We start from the raw sequence: 26842 nt of genomic DNA on the forward strand, positions 1-26842 counted from the left end.
TCTCTCCACTCACATTGTCTGTACCTTTAAGGCTTGATTACCTATAAAGACTCACATTCCAACCATTATCTTGTAAATTGAGTTTGTGTCTGTATATGACCTGTTTGAGAACAGAAGTTCTCACTCACCTGATGAAGGAGCCTGAGACTCCGAAAGCTAGTGTTGCCAAATAAACTTGTTGGATTGTAACCTGGTGTTGTGAGACTTCTTACTGTGCTTACCTGTGTCCAATGCTGGCATCTCCAATTCATACTCGATGGTTGCCATTGAAATTCACAACAAAATAAACTCTGCAATTAAAATGCTACTTTATAAATTGAAGACAGCTCCCATGATGGCTGAACAAATTTATCCGGTGATTAGCTGAGCCAAATAGAGGAGACACAGAGAAGGAAAGTTCACGGTTCTTTTGCTAGTGTATGCTGAGTTAATTCAATTTCAGTTGGCGTGGTTTTGTGGGTGTTATAATTGGCCAGGGAGTTGAAAAATCAGCTCACACTTAAACACAGGTCACCATCCAGTGACCGCTTTTTACATAGATGTTGGCGGAGGCTAAGATTAGACTCAACTACGACACCCCTTGCCCATTGCTACCCATTAGGTAGCCCATTGCCACCTGCATGTGGATATATGCCTATTGGGTAAGTTACTAGATTATTATTGGGCCCACCCTTGGATGCAACGTTCAGGAAAGGAGGAAAGGTAAAATATTAGTTTAAAAAAATTTCTCGAGGCAAAGTAAGAATACTGATGAAGATGTTTGATTTCCTTTACAAGTTTGTGCCTTCAGCTATAAACTATCTTAAATCTAGAAAGGAAAAGAAAAACTAGGAAGCTGTCGCTTAGGACTTAAATCAGTGCCTTAAAAATATAGCAGATTGATTGGTGTTGAAAAGACAAAGATTAAGATTTAATCTGATTCTGCCTTTAATACCTGGGAATGAATGAGATGGTTTTACTTCACCTGATCTCTGGAGAACGTTAACACAAACCTGAAGGATCAAATGGCCTGCAGAGTGCTGTAACACTCCAGATATACTTCAGTAAAATCTATAAGGAACTCATGCCCTCAGTGGACTCTCGTTTTCAATTTCATGTGGCATTTGTAAAAATGTTAAAATTTGTTGAAACAATATATGTCACAAAAATAAAATTTGAGGCAAATATCATCAAATGATTTCATGTGGATGTATTCTTTCATTTTAATGCTGTGATCATATATCAGTGTATCCTGTCCACATGTGAAAACAATAAGAAAAAAATTCCGAATAGACATCAATTAATGCAGATGTCTCTGCAGGTAAAAAAAACTTAGAAAAATAGGTAATATATCACCAATTGGAAAAAGTGCATCCATAGCACCATAAGAAAGATCAATTAGTCCAATTTTCATGACGTGTTGAGATGAAATGGAAAAACAATTTGGCTTAAAGACACTGTGTGCTTCATTGTCAAACCCATTAAATGTGATTTTTTTTCCCCTGAAATTGCTTTCATTACACAGAAGGACACAGTGGAATGTGTGACTATATAAACTGTAACAGCTGCCTGTGCTCAACAAAATACTGCAGAAATTCAGATGTGAGACAAATATTCCTCTGACAGTACCCATACTGTCATCACTGAATAATTTTAACCTAATTAATTAAAAATGGTCCCCGGAATGGTGCACCTAGAATTTTCACAGGAGATTCTCTGGTAAAAACAGAAAACTATCCATTCATGCTGTTCCCTGAGGATTTCTACCAATTGTCTACCACAGCAACAGTGGGATACTAGGAGAATCATCTGGAATTTCTACCCCCATAACCATTATTATAAGTCAGCCAATGATCGTACAATATCTGTCTGGTAAATAGGACCTTGCTAGCAAACTTGTGACTGACATTCATGCATTATTCAATCCACTTTTTCCATTATATAAGTATGGTAATCAAAGTGCTGTCCATTGTTTATTCTCTTTTATAAAGTTCGTTTTCAGAAGCATGTATAAATAAGGCAAAGATCTACTTATCCCTAATTCTTGTGAATAAGATGATTCACTTCAATGGTATCCTGGACTTCATCAGTAGAGGGGCATAAATGAGCCTAACATGGCCTGGATATGACTCACCTTATGAGTTTCTTCCTTCTTTGCCACATCACCAATCCCCTGCCTGTCAGTGGATGAGATTGGGAACTTAATGAAAGTGGCAGGTTTTCTGAGTTTTAAATAAACAAACAAATCAGAAGTCTAATCTTTCTCGTCAGAAATGAAATGAAATCCATTTATTTATACAACATACTATGCAAATCCGTCTAGGGAACATCACTGTGGAATTACCCAATTTGTTTCCTTTCCTGGTGCCTAAACCTTTAAAAACATGTTCAAACATGTTCTGGACAAACACCAGAACAGGACAACTATCTCAAATGCTGCCATCTGCTGTCAGAATTAAAACGACACCTCTTCTTCAGAATAGCTACATTTTATATAGCAATAAATGTGCTGACAAAATGGTTGCAGAGTACAAAAATATAAAATCTGTAATTATGGTGAGTTTTACTTCCGTCAATTTTCTATTGTTAAATAAGGGAGGATACAAGGTATATCAACCTCTTGCACTATGCAGTGAAAGAAAACGTGTTGTCCTTGTAGTTTAAATCACAGTACATAACACAATAGCAACTAAGGGCTGTATTTTCAGAGGCCAATATGGACAGGAACTAAGACAAGCTGGTCGGCTTGCTGGCACCATCTCATCCCCAAGCCATTTCTGTGAAGACCCAGTTTGCGGTGAATGGCAGTTAATTGAGGTAGTTAGGGTGCCTATTAAGACGTCCTTCTGTGCCAAACGAAATTTTCCAGTTGGCAAGTGAAACCCCACACAATGGCTGAAACACAGCCATTTAAACAAGGCAACCTTCAAGTTGTATCAGTGGGTAAAAGACATGTTTCATGCTACTAGAGACCCCACCCCTCACCTGTCATGGCCATTAGGCAGTTGCTAGCTGGCAGGTGGAAGGGTTGCTCTTCCACCACCACAGCCAGATAGTTGTTGACCTTTTCAAAGATATATATTTTTATCTTTTCTTCGGAGGGTGCCTCCATTAAGACGCAGAGCTGACAATGTGCCAATACTGGGGGATCCTTCCACTGGCCCTCTAAGCTCTGGAGCCTCACATTGTCCATTATTGGATGACCAGCACATTCCATGACTGTTAGAGACCACATAGAAGCTACAAGGTATATTATGACCCTAACTTTTTATAATTTTGCCATTAGGATAAGCACAAAGTAGTCTGTTCAAGGTATGTTTCAACTGACCCACTAGGAAGCTTTTATCAAAACAAACTTTATTTAAGAATATGGTTAGAATATAACAAAAGGAATTAGCAGAGTATTTACCAATTTAAATGCTTAAACATGACAAGTTATAATTCTCCACAGCTAGCTATCTCTATAGTTCCAATTGTATGCAGTACTCCATAGACATAAATCCTTTCTTCAGAACTCGCAAGCACCAAAGACAGATATGATCATGTGGATGCTAGATTTTCAGACTTTTAACTCTGGACAGAGATCCAGACAGACACCTACCTTCTGATTCTCATACAAACATCCCCAGAGAAAGATCCACCCCCTAAACAGCAGAATATTGGAGAAACAGACTTATTTCCTGGCAGGTTCCAGTCTCCAACTCCAGAGAAAGAGAGACACTGCTCTCTAACAATTCCAAGCAGCATCTCAGCTTGATTTCTCCATGTAAGTCTAGCTCCACCCACTCACTTGATTTTCCTGTCAATCAACCTAATCTAGTCTTTCTCTGTGAAACCCCATACAAACACTAAAATAACAGAACAATATTAGTTCAGTTTAAAACCAACATTCTAACAATTAGGAGCAGTTATGCTGCTGCAGTAACAGTATAAGGCTGCTGGATACAGGCCCAGCAGGACCGGTGTAATAAAACAAACTGCTAAAACAGATACTGTTGAAGTGGGGAAAATCATAAAGATGGGTACCTGACACACAACATGGTCGCCTGGCACATAAAATGGTTACTTGAGAAAGAGACATTAAGCAGGCACTGACTTTAGCGCAGACAGCCACTTGAAATTAAAACATGCAGCACAGATAGTTATTTAAGGTTAAACATGCAGGAAACAAATACTGCAGGAAGCCAGTAAGAGCTTGAGGCACTTTAAAGATAAAGACAGATTCAGGACAATAAGGTCTGATAAAGAGATTAGCCATAAATGGGAACGGGAATACATAAATGCAGGAAAACCAATTACTATATGTATAGACCAAAACTAAGTCATTGATAGTCACTGATAGAGGAAATGTATCCATTCTATGAAACAATGCAATGTTAAATGCCAATGTCTATATATGTCTGACTGTAACGGTGTGTTAGCTACCGATCCTACTCAACTATAACGACGTGTTAAATGGCTAACGTCCGGACTATCCTTTGTCTGAAAAGTATAAAACTGAACCACTCCTATCGTATTATTGAGAAAGTAGCTGCCAAATACTGCAGAGAACCAGTGTTTTCTCCCCAAAGCTTTGTGTCCGAAATAAACCTGTATTGTTGAACCTCCAGTTTGATTCTGGTGATAATTTTCCCACAACACCACATTAAAAAATGACCCATTACATTTCTTAAGGACACAGTATCATCACATTGATTGCTAATTTCCTGACTCTACAAAGGTCGATGGTATGTTACTGTTCCCGGCATGCTGAGGACTTGGGACTGGCAACTGACCTCAACATCTAGGTTCCAACGCAAATGGAAAATCTTGCCTATGCTTAAAATTTTAAAATTACGAGATTTAATTACAGTAGCCTGCTATCTCCTATGGTGCTATGTCGTAGCCAAAAAAACTGAAAATGGAGTAGAACTGCCTGTACAGCCCCTTTACACAGAATCATAGAAGCTGCAGTATGTTTCAAAGATTTGATACATCTCAGCACTGAAATAACTTCAATAAGATTTCCTAATCTGACCATGTTATTAAAGTCTGCATGTTATCCTGCGTTATCATTTCCTGCTGAGCACTGATGTACCTAAGTTTCTCTGTGAGCTTTTCAAAATGTAATTACCTTAAAAACTGAGATATAATTATTCTGATACAGATTACCAAGAATGAAAACCAAGACATATGAGCACATGAAAATGGTAGATAGAGAAAGACTAAATCCATTCAATCTTACCATGACGGAACTGAGTACAATGACAACTTTGCTCCTCTACCCACCAGCACAGAAATATATATGGACTTTGACTATGTTAGCTCTTCGAAAGAGCTGTACAGATAATCTCAATGCTCTGCTCTTCCCCCATATTCTTCCAAATTCCCCCTTTAAATGTTAACTCGATTCCACATATTCACTATTGAGGCAGTAGCAAGAGTCAGGAAATTTGCTGACTCAGTAGACTCACCTCAGTATTAAGGGCCCCGTTATACCCAATCTTTGCTCTAGTGAGGTGTGCCCGACACAGTTGGGCCCCTAACTCTGGAGCTGTTTGAAGGATGGTTCGAAAGCCTGCCCTGGTTCTCTGAGACTTTGTCCCAGTTGTTTTGGAAGCTTTTAAACCTAGCCCTCACCTTCCATGACTCCTCCTTGTAAACTAATGCTCCATATCTAGCCCCATGCTCCTTCAACCCTTACATGCCAACTCATGTCCCCATGCCACCTCTTTAACCATTCACCCATGGGCAAACCTCGGAAGCCATGTGAAAATAAATTATAACATTCTAATATAGCTCTCACGCAAATCTGATAGTGAAAAAAACTCCTACTCATTAAACCCATTCAAAGCTTCTAAATTCCTACAAGTATTTAATTGGTAAAAAAACAAACCATTCAGTATCTGCATCATATAGAGCTAATCCTGTGGTAGCCTCTTTAAACTGTCAAATGAACTGCGCTTAGAACCCCCTACTCAGAAAGTGGTTTTGTAGGTTTTGAAACTCAGCTGAACATTTAAATTGACCTCAGCTGCAATAACAGTCTTTAGGAAACGTCAACAAAAAAGTGCTATTGAAACGACATTTTCCAACCAAAACCAGATGGTCTGTCAATCAAATCAGTGTATCAGATTTTATTTTTAAGAACTGTTACTGACGGCTTAGTTTTTTTTAATCTTTTAAAGAAATGGAGATCTTAAAAAGTCAGACCAGATAATTTAAATAGAAATTATTCACCCTTTAAGAGCTTTTGCATGTTCTCCAAATTTATAGACCCCACTGCAGGCTCAGACTCTTGAAACAGTGAAAATGGGGATTGTTTGAGCTCAGCACTCATTTCAAATGGCCTTTCTGATTTCAGATTTCCTGCTGGTGTGATTCACATCCTGTCCCCTTCCCAGTCATTTTCTCCATTTAGAAAATGCTCTGCAAAGCTTAGTACAATAATGTGGAGATGCCAGCACTGGACTGGAGTAAACGCAGTAAGAAGTCTCACAACACCAGGTTAAAATCCAACAGGTTTATTTGGTAGCAAAAGCCACTAGCTTTCAGAGCAGTTGCTGCTCCTTCCTTAGGTGAGTGAGATTTCAGTTCACAAAAAGGGACACAAGAGACACAAAGACACAAACTCAATTTATAAAATAATGGTTGGAATGCGAGTCTTTACAGGTAATCAAGTCTTAAAGGTGCAGACAATGTAGCACAGGTTAAAGAAATGTGTATTGTCACCAGCCAGGACAGTTAGTGAGATTTTGCAAGCCCAAGCAAGTCGTGGGGGTTACATTTAGTGTGACAGGGACCCAAGATCTCAGTTGAAGCCATCCTCATATGTGTAGAACTTCGCTATCAGTCTCTGCTCAGCGACTCTGCGCTGTCGTGTGTTGTGAAGGCCACCTTGGAGAAGACTTATCTGAAGTTCAGAGGCCGAATGCCCATGACGGCTGAAATATTCCCCAACAGGAAGAGAACACTCTTGCCTGATGATTGTCAAGTGATGTTCATTTTGCTTAATATACCAGCCCACAGGGTTTGTTCATAATATGCTGATGGATGAGTTTGATTCTCTATATTTTCTGGTCATGATCATTCACCTGAACACTGCTGGCCATTAAGGATGTATGGGGTGTCAGGGAGGGGTAGTACCTCTGGTGGGGGAACATGTCGCGTCCTTTTCAGGGCGGTTTGTCCACCCTTTCTCCCCACTTGGCACTCAGCTCTCACCTGTGGCTCCCTGTAGCTGTTTGCATGTGACAGCGACCACGCTCTGGGCAATAGTTTTGACAAGCCAGCTAAACCAGGTGAGGGTAGCTGATGGGCTTCAACCCTAGGTGAGATCGGGAGATGTCTATCCCAGCATGTGAAGGCAGACTCCGGCCGACTGAGCGGACGAGACCAATGAAAGGTCCAATGGTCAAGGAGACAGTCTCTGCAAGCATCATGGAACGCAAAGAGCAGGACAGGATATAGAAGACGTCCTGGTCATCCACTGCGCCTAGTCCTATTTCCAGCCAACTGGACTCTTGTCTTGCCACTGGATCCAGATGGGAATTGGGAAGAGAGAGTGAGGCTGACACAGTGCAACTCTCCCTCATTTTAATCCAAATCAAGCGCTAGTCTCGACACCATTATCATCATCATCATCATCATCAGTGCCCTGTTCAACCTTTGAAGTCCTGTGGCGATGGGCGAGCGATAAAGCAGCAGATGTGGATAAACTGAGAGCTGTGGCCATGGACCTGCTCACAGGTGGCTCAGGCCTAATGGTCATTTTCCGCTGATCGAAGCAGCAGTGAAACTTGGCATCTACCTGGGCAACTGAGTAGTCCTCTTCAGGAACGCACTGCTCACCTCCATAGAATGAGAAACGGGCTAGAAAAAGTGCCCTAAACATTGCCTGCTTCACCTCACCCTGGCCAGTTTACCGCGGCTGGCGGGGATCCCATCTTGCGGTCGAGCAAACAAAATAAAGCACAAGGTGATACCGCTCACCACTGGCACTTGGAACATACACACGCTTTTGGACAACCCAACAGAACAGAGACCAGAGAGAAGAACAGCCTCAGTTGCCACAGAGCTTGCAAGATACAACATTGACATTGCAGCCCTGAGTGAAACTTGTCGTGCCAACGTAGGTCAGTTGATTGAAACTGGAGGTGGATACATTTTTTTCTGGAGCAGTCGCAGCAGCAATGAGCGTTGTGATGCTGGAGTTGGATTCACCGTCAGGAGTCACCTTGTTCAGAAGCTTGCTAGTCTACCCAAGGACGTGAACAACCGGCTTACGGCATTACAGCTTCCACTACAGAACTGAAATCAAGCTACCCCGATCAGCGCCTATGCCCCCACAATGAACTACCCGGACAAGATGAAAAACAAGTTCTACGGAGAGTGAGACACTCTACTATCAGCTGTGAGCAGTACCAACAAACTGATCTTGCTTGGCAATTTCAATGCAAAAGTAGGGTGCGACTCTGCAATCTGGCAGGGAGTCATTGGGAGGCATGAAGTGAGTCCCTGACAGGGACTGGGAGCTGAATGTCCAGGGGTATCAGGTGTTAGGAAGGATAGACGGGAGGAAAAAGGGGGTGGGGTAGCTCTGTTAATTAAGGATAATATCGGGCGGTAGTAAGGGAAGATATAGGCTCCAAAGAGCAAAACGTGGAATCGTTGTGGGTGGAGATAAGGAATAGTAAGGGGAGGAAGACGCTGGTGGATGTGGTCTATAGGCCCCCAAATAATAACTTTGAGGTGGGGCAGGCTATAAACAAGCAAATAATTGATGCGTGCAGAAACGGAACGGTGATAATTATGGGGGATTTTAATCTGCATATTGATTGGATGACCCAAGTTGGACGCGGTGGGCTTGAGGAAGAGTTCTTGGAATGCTGTCAGGATAGTTTCCTTGAACAGTATGTGACAGAACCTATGAGGGAGCTAGCTATCTTAGATCTGGTGTTGTGTAACGAGGCAGGTAGAATTAGGGATCTTGTTGTGAGGGATCCTCTTGGGACAAGTGATCATAGTATGATTGAATTTCTGATGCAGATGGAAGATGAGAAAGTAGGATCCCGAACCCGTGTCCTCTGTTTGAACAGAGGGGAGTATGATAGGATGACAGCGGAATTGGAGAATGTAAGAACATAAGAACATAAGAACATAAGAACATAAGAAATAGGAGCAGGAGTAGGCCATCTAGCCCTTCGAGCCTGCCCCGCCATTCAATAAGATCATGGCTGATCTGTCGCTGCTCAGTTCCACTTTCCCGCCCTCTCCTCATAACCCTTAATCCCCTCTCCTATCAAAAACCCATCAACCCGTGTCTTAAAAATATTTAGCGAGGCAGCCTCCACCACTTCAATGGGCAGAGAATTCCAGAGATTCACCACCCTTTGAGTGAAGAAGTTCCTCCTCAACTCTGTTCTAAACCGCCCCCCTTTTATCTTGAGGCTGTGCCCCCTAGTCCTATTGTCTTTTTTGAGCGGGAAGAGTCTTTCCACCTCTATCCTATCCATCCCATTCATCATCTTATACGTCTCAATGAGATCTCCTCTCATTCTTCTAAACTCTAACGAGTACAAGCCCAGTTTATTCAGCCTCTCCTCATAGCTCAACCCCCTCAACTCCGGTATCAGCCTAGTAAACCTCCTCTGCACTCCCTCCAAGGCCAAAATATCTTTGCGCAGGTGCGGCGCCCAAAGATGCACACAGTACTCCAGTTGCGGCCTCACCAATGCCCTATACAGCTGCAGCAAGACCTCCCTACTTTTATATTCAATCCCCTTCGCTATGAAGGCCAGCATCCCATTCGCCTTCCTGACCACCTGCTGCACCTGCAAGCTGGGTTTTTGCGACTCATGCACAAGGACCCCGAGGTCCCTCTGCACCGTCGCCTGCTGCAGTTTTTCGCCTCGTAAGTAATAGTCCTTCCTACCATTTTTCCTACCAAAGTGGACCACCTCACACTTGCCAACATTAAATTCCATTTGCCATTTCCTGGCCCATTCGCCCAGCCTATCTAGATCCTTCTGCAGACTCTCCACACCCTCCGCACAATTTGCCGTTCCCCCAATCTTGGTGTCATCAGCAAATTTCGACACTCTACACTCGGTTCCCTCCTCCAGATCATCTATACAAATGGTAAAAAGCTGAGGCCCCAGCACCGACCCCTGGGGCACTCCACTAGTCACCATCCGCCAATCCGAATAGCACCCGTTGACCCCCACTCTCTGTCTCCTATTTGACAACCAATCTTCTATCCACGCTAACACCTTACCCCCAACTCCATGTCCCTCGACCTTCTGCAATAACCTCTTGTGAGGCACTTTGTCAAACGCTTTCTGAAAATCTAGAAAGACCACATCCACCGGCTCTCCTCTATCCACTGCCCTAGACACATCCTCATAGAACTCCAGTAAATTTGTCAGACACGACTTCCCTTTAATGAAACCGTGCTGCGTCTGCTCTATCAAGCAATTCCCTTCAAGATGCCTCGCAATTTCCTCCTTGATGACAGATTCTAACATTTTACCTACCACAGATGTTAAACTAACCGGCCTATAATTCCCCGCCTTTTGCCTGGCACCCTTCTTAAACAACGGCGTAACATTAGCCGTTTTCCAATCATCCGGCGCTTCCCCGGAATCCAGCGACGTTTGGAAAATAACCACCAAGGCATCCACTATCACCTCCGCCATTTCTTTCAGAACCCTCGGATGCATTCCATCCGGTCCTGGGGACTTGTCCACAATCAGCCCCTCCAGTCTGTCGAGCACCGCCTTTCTAGTAACAGTAATGTCATTAAGACCCTCCAGTCCTACCACCTTTCTATCGCTAACACCCGGCAAATTATTCACGTCCTCCTCCGTGAAGACAGAAACAAAAAAATTATTCAATATCTTAGCCATATCCCCATCCCCTACCACTAGGTCCCCTTTCTCATCCTCTAAAGGACCAACATTCACCCTAGCCAGCCTCTTCCTTTTTATATATTTATAAAAACTCTTGCTATCCTTTTTTATATTAAGCGCTAGCCCAGCTTCATAGTTTCTCCTACCCTTCCTTATCAACTTCTTTGTCAATCTTTGTTGACATTTAAACCTCTCCCAATCCTCTTCTCGCCCACTACTCTTAGCTACTCTAAATTCCTCCGCTTTTAGTTTAACACTTTCCTTCACCTCCTTTGTTATCCACGGCTTATTACCTCTCTTCCTACTATCCTTTTTGACCATCGGAATAAATTTCCGTTGAGCACCAAGAAAGATCTCCTTAAAGATCCTCCACTGCTCCTTAACAGACCCTCCCTCCAACGCGCTCTCCCAGTCCACATTCGCCAATTCTTCTCTCATCCTACCGTATTTCCCTCTATTCAAACAAAGGACGCGTGTCCGGGAACCCACTTTCTCCTCCTCCATCTGCACCAGAAACTCCACCATACAATGATCACTCTCCCCAAGAGGATCCTTCACCACAAGGTCCCTAATTCTACCCGCCTCATTACATAGCACCAGATCCAAGATGGCTCGCTCCCTCGTCGGCTCTAACACACACTGTTTGAGGAAACTATCCCGGCAGCATTCCAAGAACTCTTCCTCGAGCCCCCCACGTCCAACATGGGTCGACCAATCAATATGCAGATTGAAATCCCCCATAACTACGGCCGTCCCATTCTTGCACGCCGCACTTATTTGCGCGTTAACAGCCCTCCCCATCTCCAGATCATTATTCGGGGGCCTATAGACGACACCCACCAGCGTCTTCCTCCCTTTGCTGTTCCTAATCTCCACCCACAACGATTCCACCCTCTGCTCCTTGGCTCCAATATCATCCCTTGCTATCACCGTGATGCTATCCTTAATCAGCATAGCTACGCCCCCCCCTTTTCCCTCCTGTCTATCCTTCCTAAACACTTGATAGCCCTGTACATTCAGCTCCCAGTCCCTGTCACCCTGCAGCCACGTCTCTGTAATGGCCACCAGATCGTATCCATTTGTGTCGATCTGCGCCATCAGCTCATCCACTTTATTCCGAATGCTTCGTGCATTCAGATAAAGTGCTTTCATCCCAGCCTTCACCTGGACCCTATTTGTCGCAACGCCACCAACTATACTCACGCCCCCTACTCCCTCTATTATTGGGACATCCTCGGCCTCTTCCCTTACATGTACACTCTCCTTAACTTTAGACCTCGTAAGGTCACCTACCCTCACACCCTCCCCCCCACTAATTAGTTTAAAGCCCTGTCTACAGTCCTCTTTACTCGATTCGCCAACACTCTGGTCCCAGCACGGTTCAGACCAACCCCATCCCTCCCGAACAGGTCCCACCTACCCCAATACTGGTGCCAATGCCCCATAAATTCAAACCCATTCCTCCCACACCAATCTCTGAGCCACCCATTCACTTCCTTAATCCTGTCAACCCTACGCCCATCTGCACACGGTTCAGGCAGTAGCCCAGAGATAACCACCTTGTCGGTTCTACTTTTTAATTCCATTCCAAGCTTTTCATACTCCCTCCCCAGATCCTCAGTCTGCATTTTGCTTACGTCGCCGGCACCCACATGTACCACAACGACCGGATTCTCACCCTCCCACTCCAGGTTCCTCTGCAGCCCAGCTGCGACATCCCGTACCCGAGCACCAGGCAGACAACACACCCTTCTGTGCACTTTGTCATTGTGACAAAGGACAGTGTCAATACCCTTCACCCCACTATCCCCAATAACTACTACGTTCCTTTTCCTTTTCTCTTTGCCTATGTCCTGCTGCAGCATTGTACCGTGTGCAGCTTGCTCACCAACCTCACCTGCCTCGTTCTCGTCCAACTTGGAAGCAAGAACCTCAAACCTGTTATGCAGATTAAGAGGCTGAGGCCTCCGCTCCTCACCCCCCTTCCTCTTCCCAGTAGCCCCCTCTTGTCCCTGACCCTTAGAGTTAGCCAGTCTAGGGGGGGTGGATGTCACTTGCACCCCATTGACAATGGCACCCTCTCTCCCCTTGATGAGCCTCAGTGTCTGTAGCTCAGAGGCCAGCTCATTTACCCTGAGCTGGAGCTCCTCCAGCAACCTGCACTTACTGCAGACATGGTCACTGGGATGAACCCTAGGGTCCACCAGTTCCCACATCATACAGAAACCACACATCACATGCCCTTCCATTATTTACTGTAGTAGTTTTGAAAAAATTTTTTTTTGTTTGTTTTTTTTTTGTTTTTTTTGTTTTTCAAACGAACTCACCTGGCCTTTTTTCCCTCAAGCCCTTTTTGATATTAAGCCCTAGTAGCTCACTCTGCTTCCCTCTCACTTCGCTGCCCGCTCAGACGCTGCCCGCTGTCTACACCAGGCCTCCTTTTAAACCTGGCGCTGATTTAAATCTGATGAACCACAACTGCCTGCTAACCACTCCCTCAGAATTCTTAAAGCAGTAAATACAATAAATAAATGCTTTAAACAGTTCTACAAAGAACAAAGTGCTTTAAACTTATTTTAAACTGGTTTTTAACAGGTAAAATCTTAGCTGTCTCTCTGCTCCTTCACTCATCTGCTCCAGCAGATCGGGGGTGCAGATTGGTCGGTAGGACGGCTGAGGAACAGTGGAGGATTTTTAAAGAGATCTTTTTCAGTACTCAGCAGAAATATATTCCAATGGTAAAGAAGGACTGTAGGAGAAGGGATAACCAGCCGTGGTTATCAAAGGAAATAAAGGAGAGTATTAAATTAAAAGCTGATGCGTTCAGAGTGGCTAAAAATAGTGGGCAATTAGAAGATTGGGAAAGATTTAAAAATCAACAAATAATGTCTAAGAAGGTGATAAAGAAAGGAAAGAAAGAGTATGAAGCTAAACTAGCACTAAATATAAAAAATGACAGTAAAAGATTTTACAAATATATAAAGAAGAAGAGGCTGGCTGGAGTGAATCTTGGACCCTTGGAGGATGAGAGGGGGGATTTAGTGGTGGGCGATGAGGAAGTGGCTGAGGCTTTAAATAAGTTTTTTGCCTCAGTCTTCACAGAGGAGGACACAAATAGTTTGCCAGATATTAAAGATAGAAGGATGGTAGAAAATGAGGGCCTAAATGCGATTACTATCACTAGAGAGGTAGTGCTTGATAGACTAATGGGACTGAAGGTGGACAAGTCCCCAGGACCGGATGGAATGCACCCCAGGGTTCTGAAAGAAATGGCAGAGGTGATAGTGGATGCCTTAGTAATTATTCTTCAAAATTCGCTGGACTCCAGGGAAGTGCCGGAAGATTGGAAAACGGCTAATATTACGCCATTGTATAAAAAAGGTAGCAGACAAAAGGCAGGGAATTATAGGCCGTTAGTTTAACGTCTGTAGTTGGAAAAATGCTAGAATCCGTCAAAGAAGAAATAGCAAGGCACCTAAAAAAGAATGGTTTGATCGAGCAGACGCAGCATGGATTTGTTAAGGGGAAGTCGTGTTTGATGAATTTATTGGATTTCTATGAGGATGTGACTAGTGTGGTAGACAGAGGGGAACCGGTGGATGTGGTGTTTTTAGATTTCCAAAAGGCGTTTGATAAGGTGCCTCACAAAAGGTTGCTACAGAAGGTTAGGGTGCACGGAGTTGGGGGTAAGGTGTTAGTGTGGATAGAGGATTGGCTGTCTGATAGGAAGCAAAGAGTTGGTATCAATGGGTGCTATTCTGGTTGGTGACTAGTGGAGTGCCGCAGGGATCAGTGCTGGGGCCTCAACTGTTTACTATTTATATAGATGATCTGGAGGAGGGGGCTGAGTGTAGGGTGTTGAAATTTGCTGATGACACGAAGATGAGTGGAAAAGCAAATTGCACGGATGGTGTGGAAAGTCTGCAGAGAGATCTGGATAGGCTGAGCGAGTGGGCGAGGACCTGGCAGATGGAGTATAATGTTAGCAAGTGTGAGGTTATCCACTTTGGCAGAAATAATAGTAGGAGGGATTATTATTTAAAAGGCAAAATGCTGCAACATGCTACGATGCAGAGGGGCCTGGGCGTCCTTGTGCACGAGTCGCAGAAACCCAGTCTGCAGGTGCAGCAGGTGATCAAGAAAACGAATGGAATGTTGGCCTTTATAGCGAGGGGGATAGAATATAAAAGTAGGGAGATCTTGCAGCAACTGTACAGGGTGCTGGTGAGGCCGCAGCTGGAGTACATAGAACATAGAACATTACAGCGCAGAACAGGCCCTTCGGCCCATGATGTTGAGCCGACCAATTAAAAAAGCAATGACCCTCTAACCTAAACCAATCCCTTTCCATCCATAAACCTATCCACGGATCTCTTAAATGCCCCCAAACTAGGCGCATCTACAACTGCAGCAGGCAGGGCATTCCAATCCCTCACCACCCTCTGGGTAAAGAACCTACCTCTGACATCCGTCCTATATCTACCACCCCTTAATTTAAAGCTATGCCCCTTCGTGCTAGCTTTCTCCATCCGAGGAAAAAGGCTATCACTGTCCACCCTATCTAAACCTCTAATCATCTTATATGTTTCAATAAGGTCCCCTCTTAGCCGCCTTCTTTCTAACGAAAACAACCCCAAATCCCTCAGTCTCTCCTCATAGGACCTTCCCTCCACACCAGGCAACATCCTGGTAAACTTCCTCTGCACCCTCTCCAATGCCTCCACATCCTTCCTATAATGTGGGGACCAGAACTGCACACAATACTCCAAGTGCGGACGCACCAGAGTTTTGTATAGTTGCAACATGACGTTGCGGCTCCTAAATTCAATCCCCCTACCAATAAACGCCAAGACACCGTATGCCTTCCTAACTACCTTATCTACTTGATTCCCAACTTTCAGGGATCTATGTACACATACACCTAGATCCCTCTGTTCATCAACACTATTCAGAGTCCTACCGTTAGCCCTATACTCTACACATCTGTTATTCCTGCCAAAGTGAATTACCTCACACTTTTCCGCATTAAACTCCATCTGCCACCTCTCGGCCCAGCTCTGCAACTTGTCCAAGTACTGTGTGCAGTTTTAGTCGCCACACTTGCGGAAGGATATATTGGCCTTGGAGGGAGTGCAGAGGAGGTTCACTAGGCTGATACCGGAGATGAGGAGGTTGGCCTATGAAGAGAGACTAAATAGACTGGGTCTGTACTCGTTGGAGTTTAGAAGGATGAGGGGGGATCTTATAGAGACGTATAAGATAATGAAGGGGATGGATAGGGTAGAGGTAGAGAGATTCTTCCCGCTTAGAAAGGATAGCAGGACTAGAGGACACAGCCTCAAGATAAGGGGGGGGGGCAGTTCAGATCAGAGTTGAGGAGCAACTTCTTCACTCAAAGGGTGGTGAATCTCTGGAATTCTCTGCCCGTTGAAGTGGTGGAGGCTACCTCGCTAAATATATTTAAGTCACGGGTAGATAGGTTTCTGATAGACAGGGGAATTAAGGGTTATGGGGAGAAAGCGGGAAAGTGGAACTGATCCACTTCAGATCAGCCATGATCTTATTGAATGACAGGGCAGGCTCGAAGGGCTAGATGGCCTACTCCTGCTCCTATTTCTTATGTTCTTATGTAAGTGTAACAGTAACAGCCTACTCTTAATGAAGACCTGTGCAGTACATGACCTCCTCATCACCAGCACAGCCTTCCATCTGCCTACCCGTAACAAGACCTCCTGGATGCACCCCCGCTGTAAGCTTTGGTATCTTATCGACTATGTCATTGTCAGGAGAAAAGACAGGCAGGATGTCAGAGTGACCAAGGCCGTGTGTGGTGCTGACTGCTGGACAGGTCACAGGCTCATTGTCTCCAAAATGAGGCTCCACATCAGGCCCAAGAGGTGACTACAAGGAAGCCAGGTTATGAAAAGAATCAAAGCAGCCAAGCTAAGAACCCCCAGCATAGCTCCAGCACTAGCTGAAGACTTGGAAATCAAGCTTGCTGACCTACACCTCGCAGGCAACACTGAGGACAACTGGGAATGCTTTAAGGATGCTGTCCTTTCATCTGCACTGAAGATGCTCGGATGCTCTACCCACAAGCAGCATGACTGATTCGATTATAATGATGAGGTGATACAGGCTCTACTTGTTGAAAAGCACCGTCTTCATCGGGCCTGTCAGGAAAACCCATCATCAGTTGCAAAGAAAAATGCTTTTACCAGTGCTCATAGGACAGTCCAGAATAAACTGCATAAAATGCAGGATGCCTGGCTGAGCACCAAGGCAGATGAAATACAGGGATACGTTGACAGAAACGACTTGCAACGGTTCTATGAAACCCTCAACACTCTCTGCAGACTTCATTCTCTCGGGAGATCCCCCCTCCTGAGTACAGATGGTACAACTCACATTACAGAGAGGGCTCAGATCCTGCAAAGATGGACTGAACACTGAAACCGTCCTCAACCGACCGTCATCTATTAACGATGATGCAATAGACAGGATTCCCCAGGTCAATATCAACGGTGCCATGTATGACCCACTGGTAGTAGCCGAAGTCATGAAAGCTGTCAGCAGCTATCCAGTGGCAAAGCCCCAGGGGCAGATGCCAAACCCACAGAAACCAAAAAGCTGCTGGTTCTGTACTTATCAAGAAGCTCACCAAATTGTTCCAGTCCTTTTGAAAACAAGGATCCATTCCTCAGGAACGTAAAGATGTTTCCATCTACAAGAGGAAGGGCAATCGGCAAGTATGCGACAACCACCGAGAATCTTGCTGCTCTCCATCACAGGAAAACACCCTCGCAAGAGTCCTGCTAAATCACCTGGTCATTCTTCTGGAGCTGGGCCTGTTTCCAGAGTCACAGTGCAGCTTCCACAAAGGTTGCGGGACTATTGACATGATTTTTGCTGCATGCCAACTTCAGGAGAAGTGTCAGGAGCAGAATCGCAAGCTCTATGTAACCTTTGTTGACCTCATGAAAGCCTTCGACACTGTGAGCCGACAAGACCTGTGGAGGATCATGTCAAAGTTCAGCTGCTCCCCCAAATTCATTCAGATGGTACGCCAGTTCCATGATGGCATGATGGCCAGAGTGTTGGATGATGGAGAATCCACTGAGGCATTCCCAGTCACCAATGGCGTCAAACAGGGCTGTATGCTCGCACACACACTGTTCAGCATGATGTTTACTGCCATGCTGAATGATGCCTTCCAGGACAGTGTTGCTGGAATCAGCCTCAAGTACAGAGTAGATGGGAAGCTCTTCAACCTGAGGAGACTTCAAGCTATTACCAAAGTGAAGGAGACTGTTCTGAAAGACTTCCTCTTTGCCGATGACTGTGCCCTGTATACTGTGGTACTCATACCCTCCTGTATGCCTGTGAAACATGGACTGTGTATCGAAGGCATGAAAGACAGCTCAATCGTTTCCACATGACTTGCCTTTGCAGAACATTATGCATCAGATGGCAAGACAAAGTACCAGACATTGATGTTCTCTCTGAAGCAAGTCGACCATCAATCCACACACTGCTGATGAGAGCGCAGACCCGGTGGGCAGGTCATGTCATCCGTATGCCAGATGAGCACATACCCAAGCAGCTCCTTTTTGGGGAACTCTCTGCTGGAAGACGCTCGTATGGAGGCCAGAAGAAATGTTACAAAGACACACTCAAGGCCTCACTGAAGTTGCTTGACATAGACACAACCACCTGGGAAACGCTAGCACAAAACCGCCCTACCTGGCGCTGTCTCATCCACAAGAGCTGTCAAGCTTATGAAGCAAGCTGCATTGCTGAAGCACAACTTAAGCGCGAATGCGCAAGTCCAGAGCCACCAATGCAACAACTACAGTGCCTACACAAGTCTGTCCAATATGTTTCAGGACATTCCGTGCCCGAATTGGCCTGATCAGTCATCTTCGGACACACCGCATCCAGCCTCAAAATGACTTATGGTGTTGAGGTCCTCATCAACGCCTTTGGATGAACAACAACTGTCCATTAGGAACTTGGGATTCAACAAAGTAGATGGCAAGAAAATAAAGAGTTCAAATACAGTACTTATTTCATTTAAATAAGCCTATATATAACATCAACAACATTGTTATTCCTTAGATTCAATAGTTGAACATTCTTATCTGCCTCCTCTTACTCATAGGTGCTGAAACCCCTGTGGCTTGAGCAGGGCTACAAACAGATTGATCAATTCCCTGCTCTGACAGATTAGATGCTCATGACAGACTCCTCTGGGTTGAGGGTTTGTGAGGGTTCTGCCAGCAACTGCCTCACACATACAGGGGCAGACTGGGTCACTGGGGTAGGAGGCACTATGTCAAGGGATGGATTGGATTAGGGGCAGAGATGCAAGGGATGAGAAGTGGGTCTGTCTTGAGAAGAGTTCCCATAACCATGTTTCTTTTCTGTCTTCTATCTCACTTTCCTGCACTTCTTGATAGACAAAATGGGACAGTACTTGGATACACTTCAATCAAGCATTGAACCACCATTTGCTCCACCTTGCATATGATGGAAAACTGAATATTCAGGTCATTGGTCACAGCCAGTATACATTCATTTGCCTCGCCATGCAGGTAGCTACAGTTTCCATGGAGGCGGATCAGTGCAAATATCTGAAACATCATGGCGCTAAAGCCAGAGATGGACTTCTCAATCTCCCTTTGAGGGTACGCATTGCTACCAGAAATGCTGACAGAAGTACTTTCTGTTCCTGCTCCAGAAATTCTCTTTTGTGGGTGACCCTGAGGCTAGCATTTATGCCCAGCTGAGTCATGCTTGGAGGATCTTGCGTTCTCCAACAGGGTTTCCCCACTGCTATTCCTGCCTCTAGTACCTCCTCTTGCTCACATTATGTGCACCTCACCATTTGATAACCAAGCAATCTCTAGGATCCAATGAGACGTGTGCATCTGCACTGGCGGAGGGTGCACAAGTCATGTGGCAGTGCATCCTCATAATGCTCCATCCATCACCGAAGCTTAGTAACAGCAGTGAGTACTATCTACAAAACGCACTGTAGCAATTCACCAAAGATCTTTAGACAGCATCTTCCAAACCCACTTCCACTTCTGTCTAGAAGGACAAGGGCAACAGATACATAGGATGTTCCCCTCCAAGCCACTCACCATCCTGATTTGGAAATATATCACTGTTCCTTCGCAGTCTCTGGGTCAAAATTCTGGAATTCCCCCAGCAGTATTGTGGGTCAATCAACAGCACATGGACTGCCACCATCTTTAAAAGGCAAGAAATGCTGGCCAGCCTGCGATGCCCATGTCCCATGAATGAATAAACAAAAATTGGCTACACTAGTGTTGGTTCCTTCATTCATGTCATGAATGCAGATCGTAAATAGTTGAGCCTTCAGCCCTGATATTTGTGGCCTTCCACTAGTTAGTCCGACGAACTAAAAATGAGCCATTTATCCTGACTCTGTTTCCTGTTAATTAACCAACTCTTTATCCATGCTGACACATCATTCACAACACTGTGAATTCTTACCTTGCGCACTAACCTTTTACGTGTTAACCATTATCGAATTTTGGAAATCCAAATACACTGGAGTGGGAATTCTCTGATGTCAAATTTGGCGCTCAGGCAAAACTCCATGCACTGGGAGCAGAGAATCTCAGCCATGGGCTGAGTTCCCCCTCATCCATCTGCTTATTAACATCCTCAAAGAATGCCAATAAGTTTGACATACATTATTTCCCTTGCACAAAGCATGTTTATCCTGCCTGACTCTTACAATTTTATAAATGTTCTGTTAATAGTCTCTTTAATAATTAATTCTAGCACTTTCCCAACGACAGCTGTTAAACTAACTGACCTGTAGTTTCCAGCTTTCTGCTTCCCTCCTTTTACACCACTAAGTGATGTTAAATTTACAATTTTCCAAACCATTGGGACCTTTCAGAAGGCCCTAAGATGCAGGCTATCAGGTTTAGGTCCAAGGCTTGTCACCTTTTGTCCCATTGGTTTTCATGGCATTTCTTCTCAAGTGATTGTGATTGTTTTAAGTTCCTCCCTCCCTTTATCCCCTGCTTTCCTACTATTCTTGGGATGCTTTTTGTGTCTTCTACTGTGAGGACAGATATAAAATACTTGCTTATAATCATTGCTATTTCCTTGTTCAGCATTATTAATTGCTCAGTCTCACCCTCTAAGGGACCAATGGTCATGTTGCTACTCTCCTCCCTTTTCGTCTTGCTAGTTTTTTCACATATTCCTATTTCTCCCATTTCATTTGTTCTATTAATTACCCTTTGCTGGTTTCTAAAAAATTCCCAACCTTGTGACCCACCACTAATCTTTGCAGCATTGTACATTTTTCTTTCTATTTGATATCATCCGTAACTTCCTTAGTTATCCAAGGATAGTGCATCCTTCTGATAAAGTCTTTATTTCTTAATTGGATATATCTTTGTCCAGAATGATGAAATGTCTCCTTTCATCTCTGACAAGACTTCTGTACCATCTTTAGCTATTTTCCCAGTCCACTTTAGCTAACTCTATCCCCATACCCTTGTAATTGCCTCTATTTAAGCTTAAGACAGTTCATGATACTAGTCTAAATCTTCCCTTCTCCAGTTTCAACCACTGTTTCCATGTGCAACTGTCATGGATTTATTTGACCTGGTGTGCTGGATTTGTCTGTTCTACTCTGTCAATTGTCTTTTATTCTCTGTAAAGACCCCTTTGATTACCACCTTTTAAAGCATGAAATTGCTGCAGTTGTTCCTTTGGCAAAATTACTAACTTATCCTGTGAACCAACCTTGTGAAATTCAGTTAAAATTAATTCTATCTGCACTAGACTATGATCTTTCTTCGGAAATTATAGTACTGACATCAGACTTTTGCGCTGAGTCCTATATTTTTATTGATGCATTTATCCAGAAGTAGCACATAAAGATATTGGGTCAGGATCCTGGACAAATAATCTTCCTGAGATTACTTTGCAAAAAATGAAGTTGATCTTATAAAATGGAGCCATCATCGATACTACAAAACCTGTTATACTAAAAAAATGCAACTCTTAAAAACTTTTCAATCTAAAGCAATATAAACTGACAGTTGGTTTAAGAATCTGATTAGCAGTTTACGTAATTTCTAACAGGTTAGATTTCTCTACAAAAACTATATTGTTGCATCTGAAGATGCCTTACTGAAAAAGTCCTACCTATTATCACCAGGTTGTTATGCACTTCAATTTAGGTCCACGGTGACAGTGATGGGATGAAATCTGCTGGATTGTGGCATCTTTAGCACTTTCTGAGACAATTTCAGCTTATAGCAGACCAGACCATTTATTTTAATACAAATACAGCAAATACAGCTTTGTTTGATTTAGGAAATATTAGCTTTATGAGTTTGTGACATGCTCTGCAAATGCAATCAGTGGGTCGTGTTCTGAAAAGGTTGGGCAAAAATAGTACTTTGTCATTTGTAACCTTCTACCTTATGGTCTGCTGAGTTGAGTTAAAAATACTTCTCATTCACTGTTGCATTTTCAAAGCTGCCCCAACTCACAGTGGAATGTTGCAAGAATTGGTGGTTGGGCCTCAGCTATTCACAATCTATATTAATGACTTAGAAGAAGAGACACAGAATAATGTATTTAAATTTGCTCGTGATGCAAAACTAGATGGAAAGGTAAACTGTGGAGAAGACACAGAGAGGCTGCAACAAGATACAGACAGGTTAAGTGAATGGCAGCAAGATGGCAGATGGAGTATCATGTGGGGAAGTATGAAGTTATTCACTTTGTTCGTAGGAATAGAAAAGCTGGATACTTTTTATATGGTGTGAAACTTATAAACCTTGATGTTCAGAGACTTGCACGTGCTTGTACAAGGGATCTGAAATTTGGCATGCAGTGCAGCAAGCAATTAGGAAAGCAAATAATATGTCAGTCTTTATAACGATGGGTTTGAAGGGGCAAGAATAAAAAAGCTTAGCTACAACTGTACAGGAATTTGGTGACACCACATTTAGAATACTGGAAGGGCTACACCCAAAGTTCATTAAATTGGTTCCTGGGATGAGTGGGTTCTTTTATGGTAATAGGCTGAGTAATTGGGCCTATATCTCTGGAATTTAGAAGAATGAGATGTGATCTTATTAAAACTAACAAGATTCCAAAGGGGCTTAATATGGTAGACACAGAGATTGTTTCTGCTGGTCAGGGAATCTAGTCTCAGGATAAGGGGCCAATCGTTTAGGAATGAGATGAGGAGAAATTATTTTACTCAAAGGATTGTGAATCTTTTAAATGTTCTACCCAAGAGGACTGTAGACACTTCACCATTGAATATATTTAATGCCGGGATAGACACTTATTTGGTCTCTCAGGAAATTAAGGAATGTGGGGAACATACAAGGAAAATGGAGTTGAACCCCAGAATCATCCATGGTCATATTGAATGGTAAAGCAGACTTGATAATCTGTATGGTCTGCTTGTTCCTAATTTGGGGTTTCTTCTACTTACTAGTGTGTTTGCAGGTGCCTTTTGAGGTTGTTTGTTCCAGAATTGCCAATGTAAATGTCCTAGAACAAATAGCATAAAATGCATAATAAAATAGGAAATGCTGGATAAACTCAGCAGGTCTGACAGCATCAATGGAGTGAGAAACAAGGTAAATGTTTCAAGTCCACATGACCATTCCACAGAACTGAAAAGAGATGGAAATGTGAGGATTAGTATACTTGGAGATAGAAGGGCAGAATGGAAAGTCAGTGGTAGGTTGAAGTTAAGAAGAGACTGACAAAGATGCCATGGAGACAACGGGCCTGTTACTGCTGCCATTAGGGACTGAAGTGTGTTAATAATGGCAAAGGTAGGAAAGCAGAATGTTAATAGGAGAATAGAGATCAGTGCTCAGTGGGAGAAAAACTGAACAACAAGGGACAGTGGCCATGTGGAGGAGGGATGGGACTGTGTTGAGACAAGCCAAGGTAAGTGACTATGAACTTTTCCTCCTTGTTTTCTGCTATTTAGTTGCACTGAACACAAATGCTGTCAGACCTCCTGCGTTTATCCAATATTTCCTGTTTTTAAATGCATTTTCTATTTGTTCTAGTTTTCTATTTGTTCTATTTCTATTTGTTCTAGAACATTTACTTCGACAATTCTGGAATAAACAAACAAACAAACACACAGAAGTGTTGGATAGGAAAAGACCAAGTTCCCCTTGGGCTGCAAAATGACAAGGAGATACAGCACAGGTAGCAGGGAGAAGTTTTGTACAGAGGGAGGTGAAGGAGGTCTCAAAATAAGCCTACCCAGCTAGGATATTCAGGGAGCAGTTACTCTACCTCCAGCTGAACCATGAGCAATGTCTGAGGCAGCTATGTTCACTAAGGAGATGGTCACTGAAATTTTCCACCTTCTCAAATCAGACCTGTTGCTGCAAAGCAGATGAGGATGACACTGTCCATGGCCATCAACATCATTTGAAACTTGAAGTGCTGCCAGACCGGGAACATATGAATGGGACATAGTAAAAATAAAGATTTACAAGGGGTAGGCGGGAAACTACAGTTAAGGCAACAAACAGAGCAGCCATGACTGAATGGCACAGCAGGCTCGAGAGACCAAATAGGTTATACCCTACTCCTGTGTTTTATGTTTTTAGTTAGAACATAGACAGCAGAGTTTTGGATGACTGTAAGTTTATGCAGAGTGGAAGAATAGAGGTTGCAAGGTGGTCAATGGAATAGTCAAGTCTATAGATAACATAGGCATGGGTGAGGGTTTCAGCAACAGATGAGCTAAGAAAGCTGAAGTCGGACAGTGTGACAGAGGTGGAAGTAGGCAGTCTTGTCAGTGGATTTGATATGTAATTAGAAGTTCACCTTAGGGTCAAAATCGATCTGGTTCAAACAGTTGCCAAGACAGCACAGGATTTGATGGCTTGGAAATAGATTTTGTAGTCAGTCCCAGGACAATGATTTCACTCTTCTAAACAATTAGCAGGAAATCTCTGCCCCCTGGTACTGCTGTCAGAGATGGGGATAGGGAAGGCTGGGGAGAGGGGTTTAAAAAGCTGAGTTTACATTTTGCATTTCAGTGATGGTCTTGGAATAGTAAGTAGTTTCAGCAGAGATGGAAGGGACTTAACAGTGCTTTACATGGTCCCCAGCAGAGTATGGAATTTATCGTTAAACCATTTGTTCAGCACAGATGTCTAAGTCTGCCTCTTTTGGATTTAAGGGAGTGGAGATGAGTGCCATATCAGGAGAACGACCAAAGTAAGAGAGACTGATGGTTTTAGTGGAGACAATGGCATCAAAAGTGAAGACTAGAATGCGATTGACCAAGATTAGTATCTGTAGAAATGTTGTGCTAAATTGAGAACCAAGGGCATGAAAGTGGGAATTTAAAAGTGTAGTCATAAATTACTTTGGGGAGAGTTTTTTCCTAAGATTGGAGTTCATAGGTGATACTTATTCTTTGGCATCTCACCCGAATAGGTATAATTAATGTGCTATCTTTGACAGTAACTATAGGCCAGACGGTGGCAGCATCACAGCCAAATGATTGCGCCACACTTGACATCCAAATGCATGCATTTCCAATAGCTAGATAGTGACCAAGAGTGGGGACACTTCCTTATTTTCCACTCCCTAATCTAGGGACACTAAAACCATCTGCAGTTTTTCGACTGCAGCCCTGTTGAACTAAGAAAAAATTGGGGATCAAAGCTGGGACTTCCCTTTGCTGTTGTGTCAGATAAACCTGTAAAGTTATTGGGGGGGGGGGCACCATAAACTTTTAATGCATCCAAGAGAGGATAAACATGATGTAGCTGTTTAGAATATATCAATATAGTTGTCTGGGTAGATGGCACTATTGGTCCTATTCCCAATGTACCAAAAGACAAGAGAGACATTAAAGTCCTGAAGGCAACACAAAGAAAAGTCACAAGGTTGAACCATAGGACTAGAGGACTGAGTTGTGAGGAAGGCTTGTTGAAACTTGGGCTATTCAGTCTTGAAAGAAGATGATTGAGGGAACCTCACAGTGCATACAAGTCAAAAATGAATAAAATATAGAGTAGGCAAGGTAAAGCTGGAATAATATTTCAAATAAAAGTTTAAGAATAGGAGACAGAAGTTTAAACAGAAGGAATGTATGCCTGGAAGTGGTCTGAGGAAATGCATTTTCACACAGTGAAATGGAATGGGTTTCCAGGTAGGGTAGTGGGAACAAAAGCCCTGGAATCATTTAAGATAATGTCTGATTCTATAATAGAGCTATAGATTGATTTTGACCTGGGGAGTGGCTTTATTCAGTGGTGCTTATTTATGGGTTTCATGATCATTATGATTTCCTAAATAAAGTAAAATTTGCATTAAATTAATAAAGATTGAAAGCTTTTGCTCACCTGCCACTCCTACTTGATGTGTGGCATATGCAGGAAGCCTGTTTTCCCCTTTAGATAGCCACAATGCCAGTGTAGAATGGTCCTTTTCTGCATGATGAAAGGTGAAACCTTGAGCAGCTGCAGCAGCTATAAATCTACTCTGGAGAATAGGAACATGCAGCCAGACTGCCACCTTGCCTTCTTCTTTCCAGTGCTTGATAGCATCTGTAAATTAAATAGAACATGTTATATTCTATGTAATGACATTCACTGCAGACATTCTTTCATTGTGCTATCCTGTCCAATATATTAGTTATTTTTGAAAATTAGAAAGTGAGGTAAAAAGACTACTTCAGAACAACTCTGAAACAGCTAAGTAAACTTTCATAAACAGGAACACCTATCTTTCTGAAGAAAGCGGCCTGTTGCATTGCTGAAATGCGAGTTGAGGAAGTTTCTTTAAAAAAAAGATTCTCGATCTGGTGTATGTGGAACCAACTAATCACTCTGGGGATGTTCATTTTGAGCAAAAATGAGCCTTAATTTAGTGTAAAAATTAGATAATATTCTAGTTGTCTTCAATAT

At 43.3% G+C, this 26842-nt stretch overlaps 1 protein-coding gene across 1 annotated transcript in view; it reads right to left on the reverse strand.

Annotated features, from left to right (window-relative positions):
• Nucleotides 1-26842, reverse strand: part of nudt6 (nudix (nucleoside diphosphate linked moiety X)-type motif 6) — a 97592-nt gene that overhangs the window by 56868 nt on the left and 13882 nt on the right. Inside the window, exon 2 of the mRNA XM_080193548.1 lies at nucleotides 26279-26482. Within this exon, the coding sequence (XP_080049674.1) occupies nucleotides 26279-26482 (204 nt within the window). The remainder of the gene's footprint in view (nucleotides 1-26278; nucleotides 26483-26842) is intronic.

This window comes from Carcharhinus amblyrhynchos, chromosome 1 (genome assembly GCF_965287045.1).
Source record: "Carcharhinus amblyrhynchos chromosome 1, sCarAmb.v2.hapA, whole genome shotgun sequence".
NCBI lineage: Eukaryota > Metazoa > Chordata > Chondrichthyes > Carcharhiniformes > Carcharhinidae > Carcharhinus > Carcharhinus amblyrhynchos.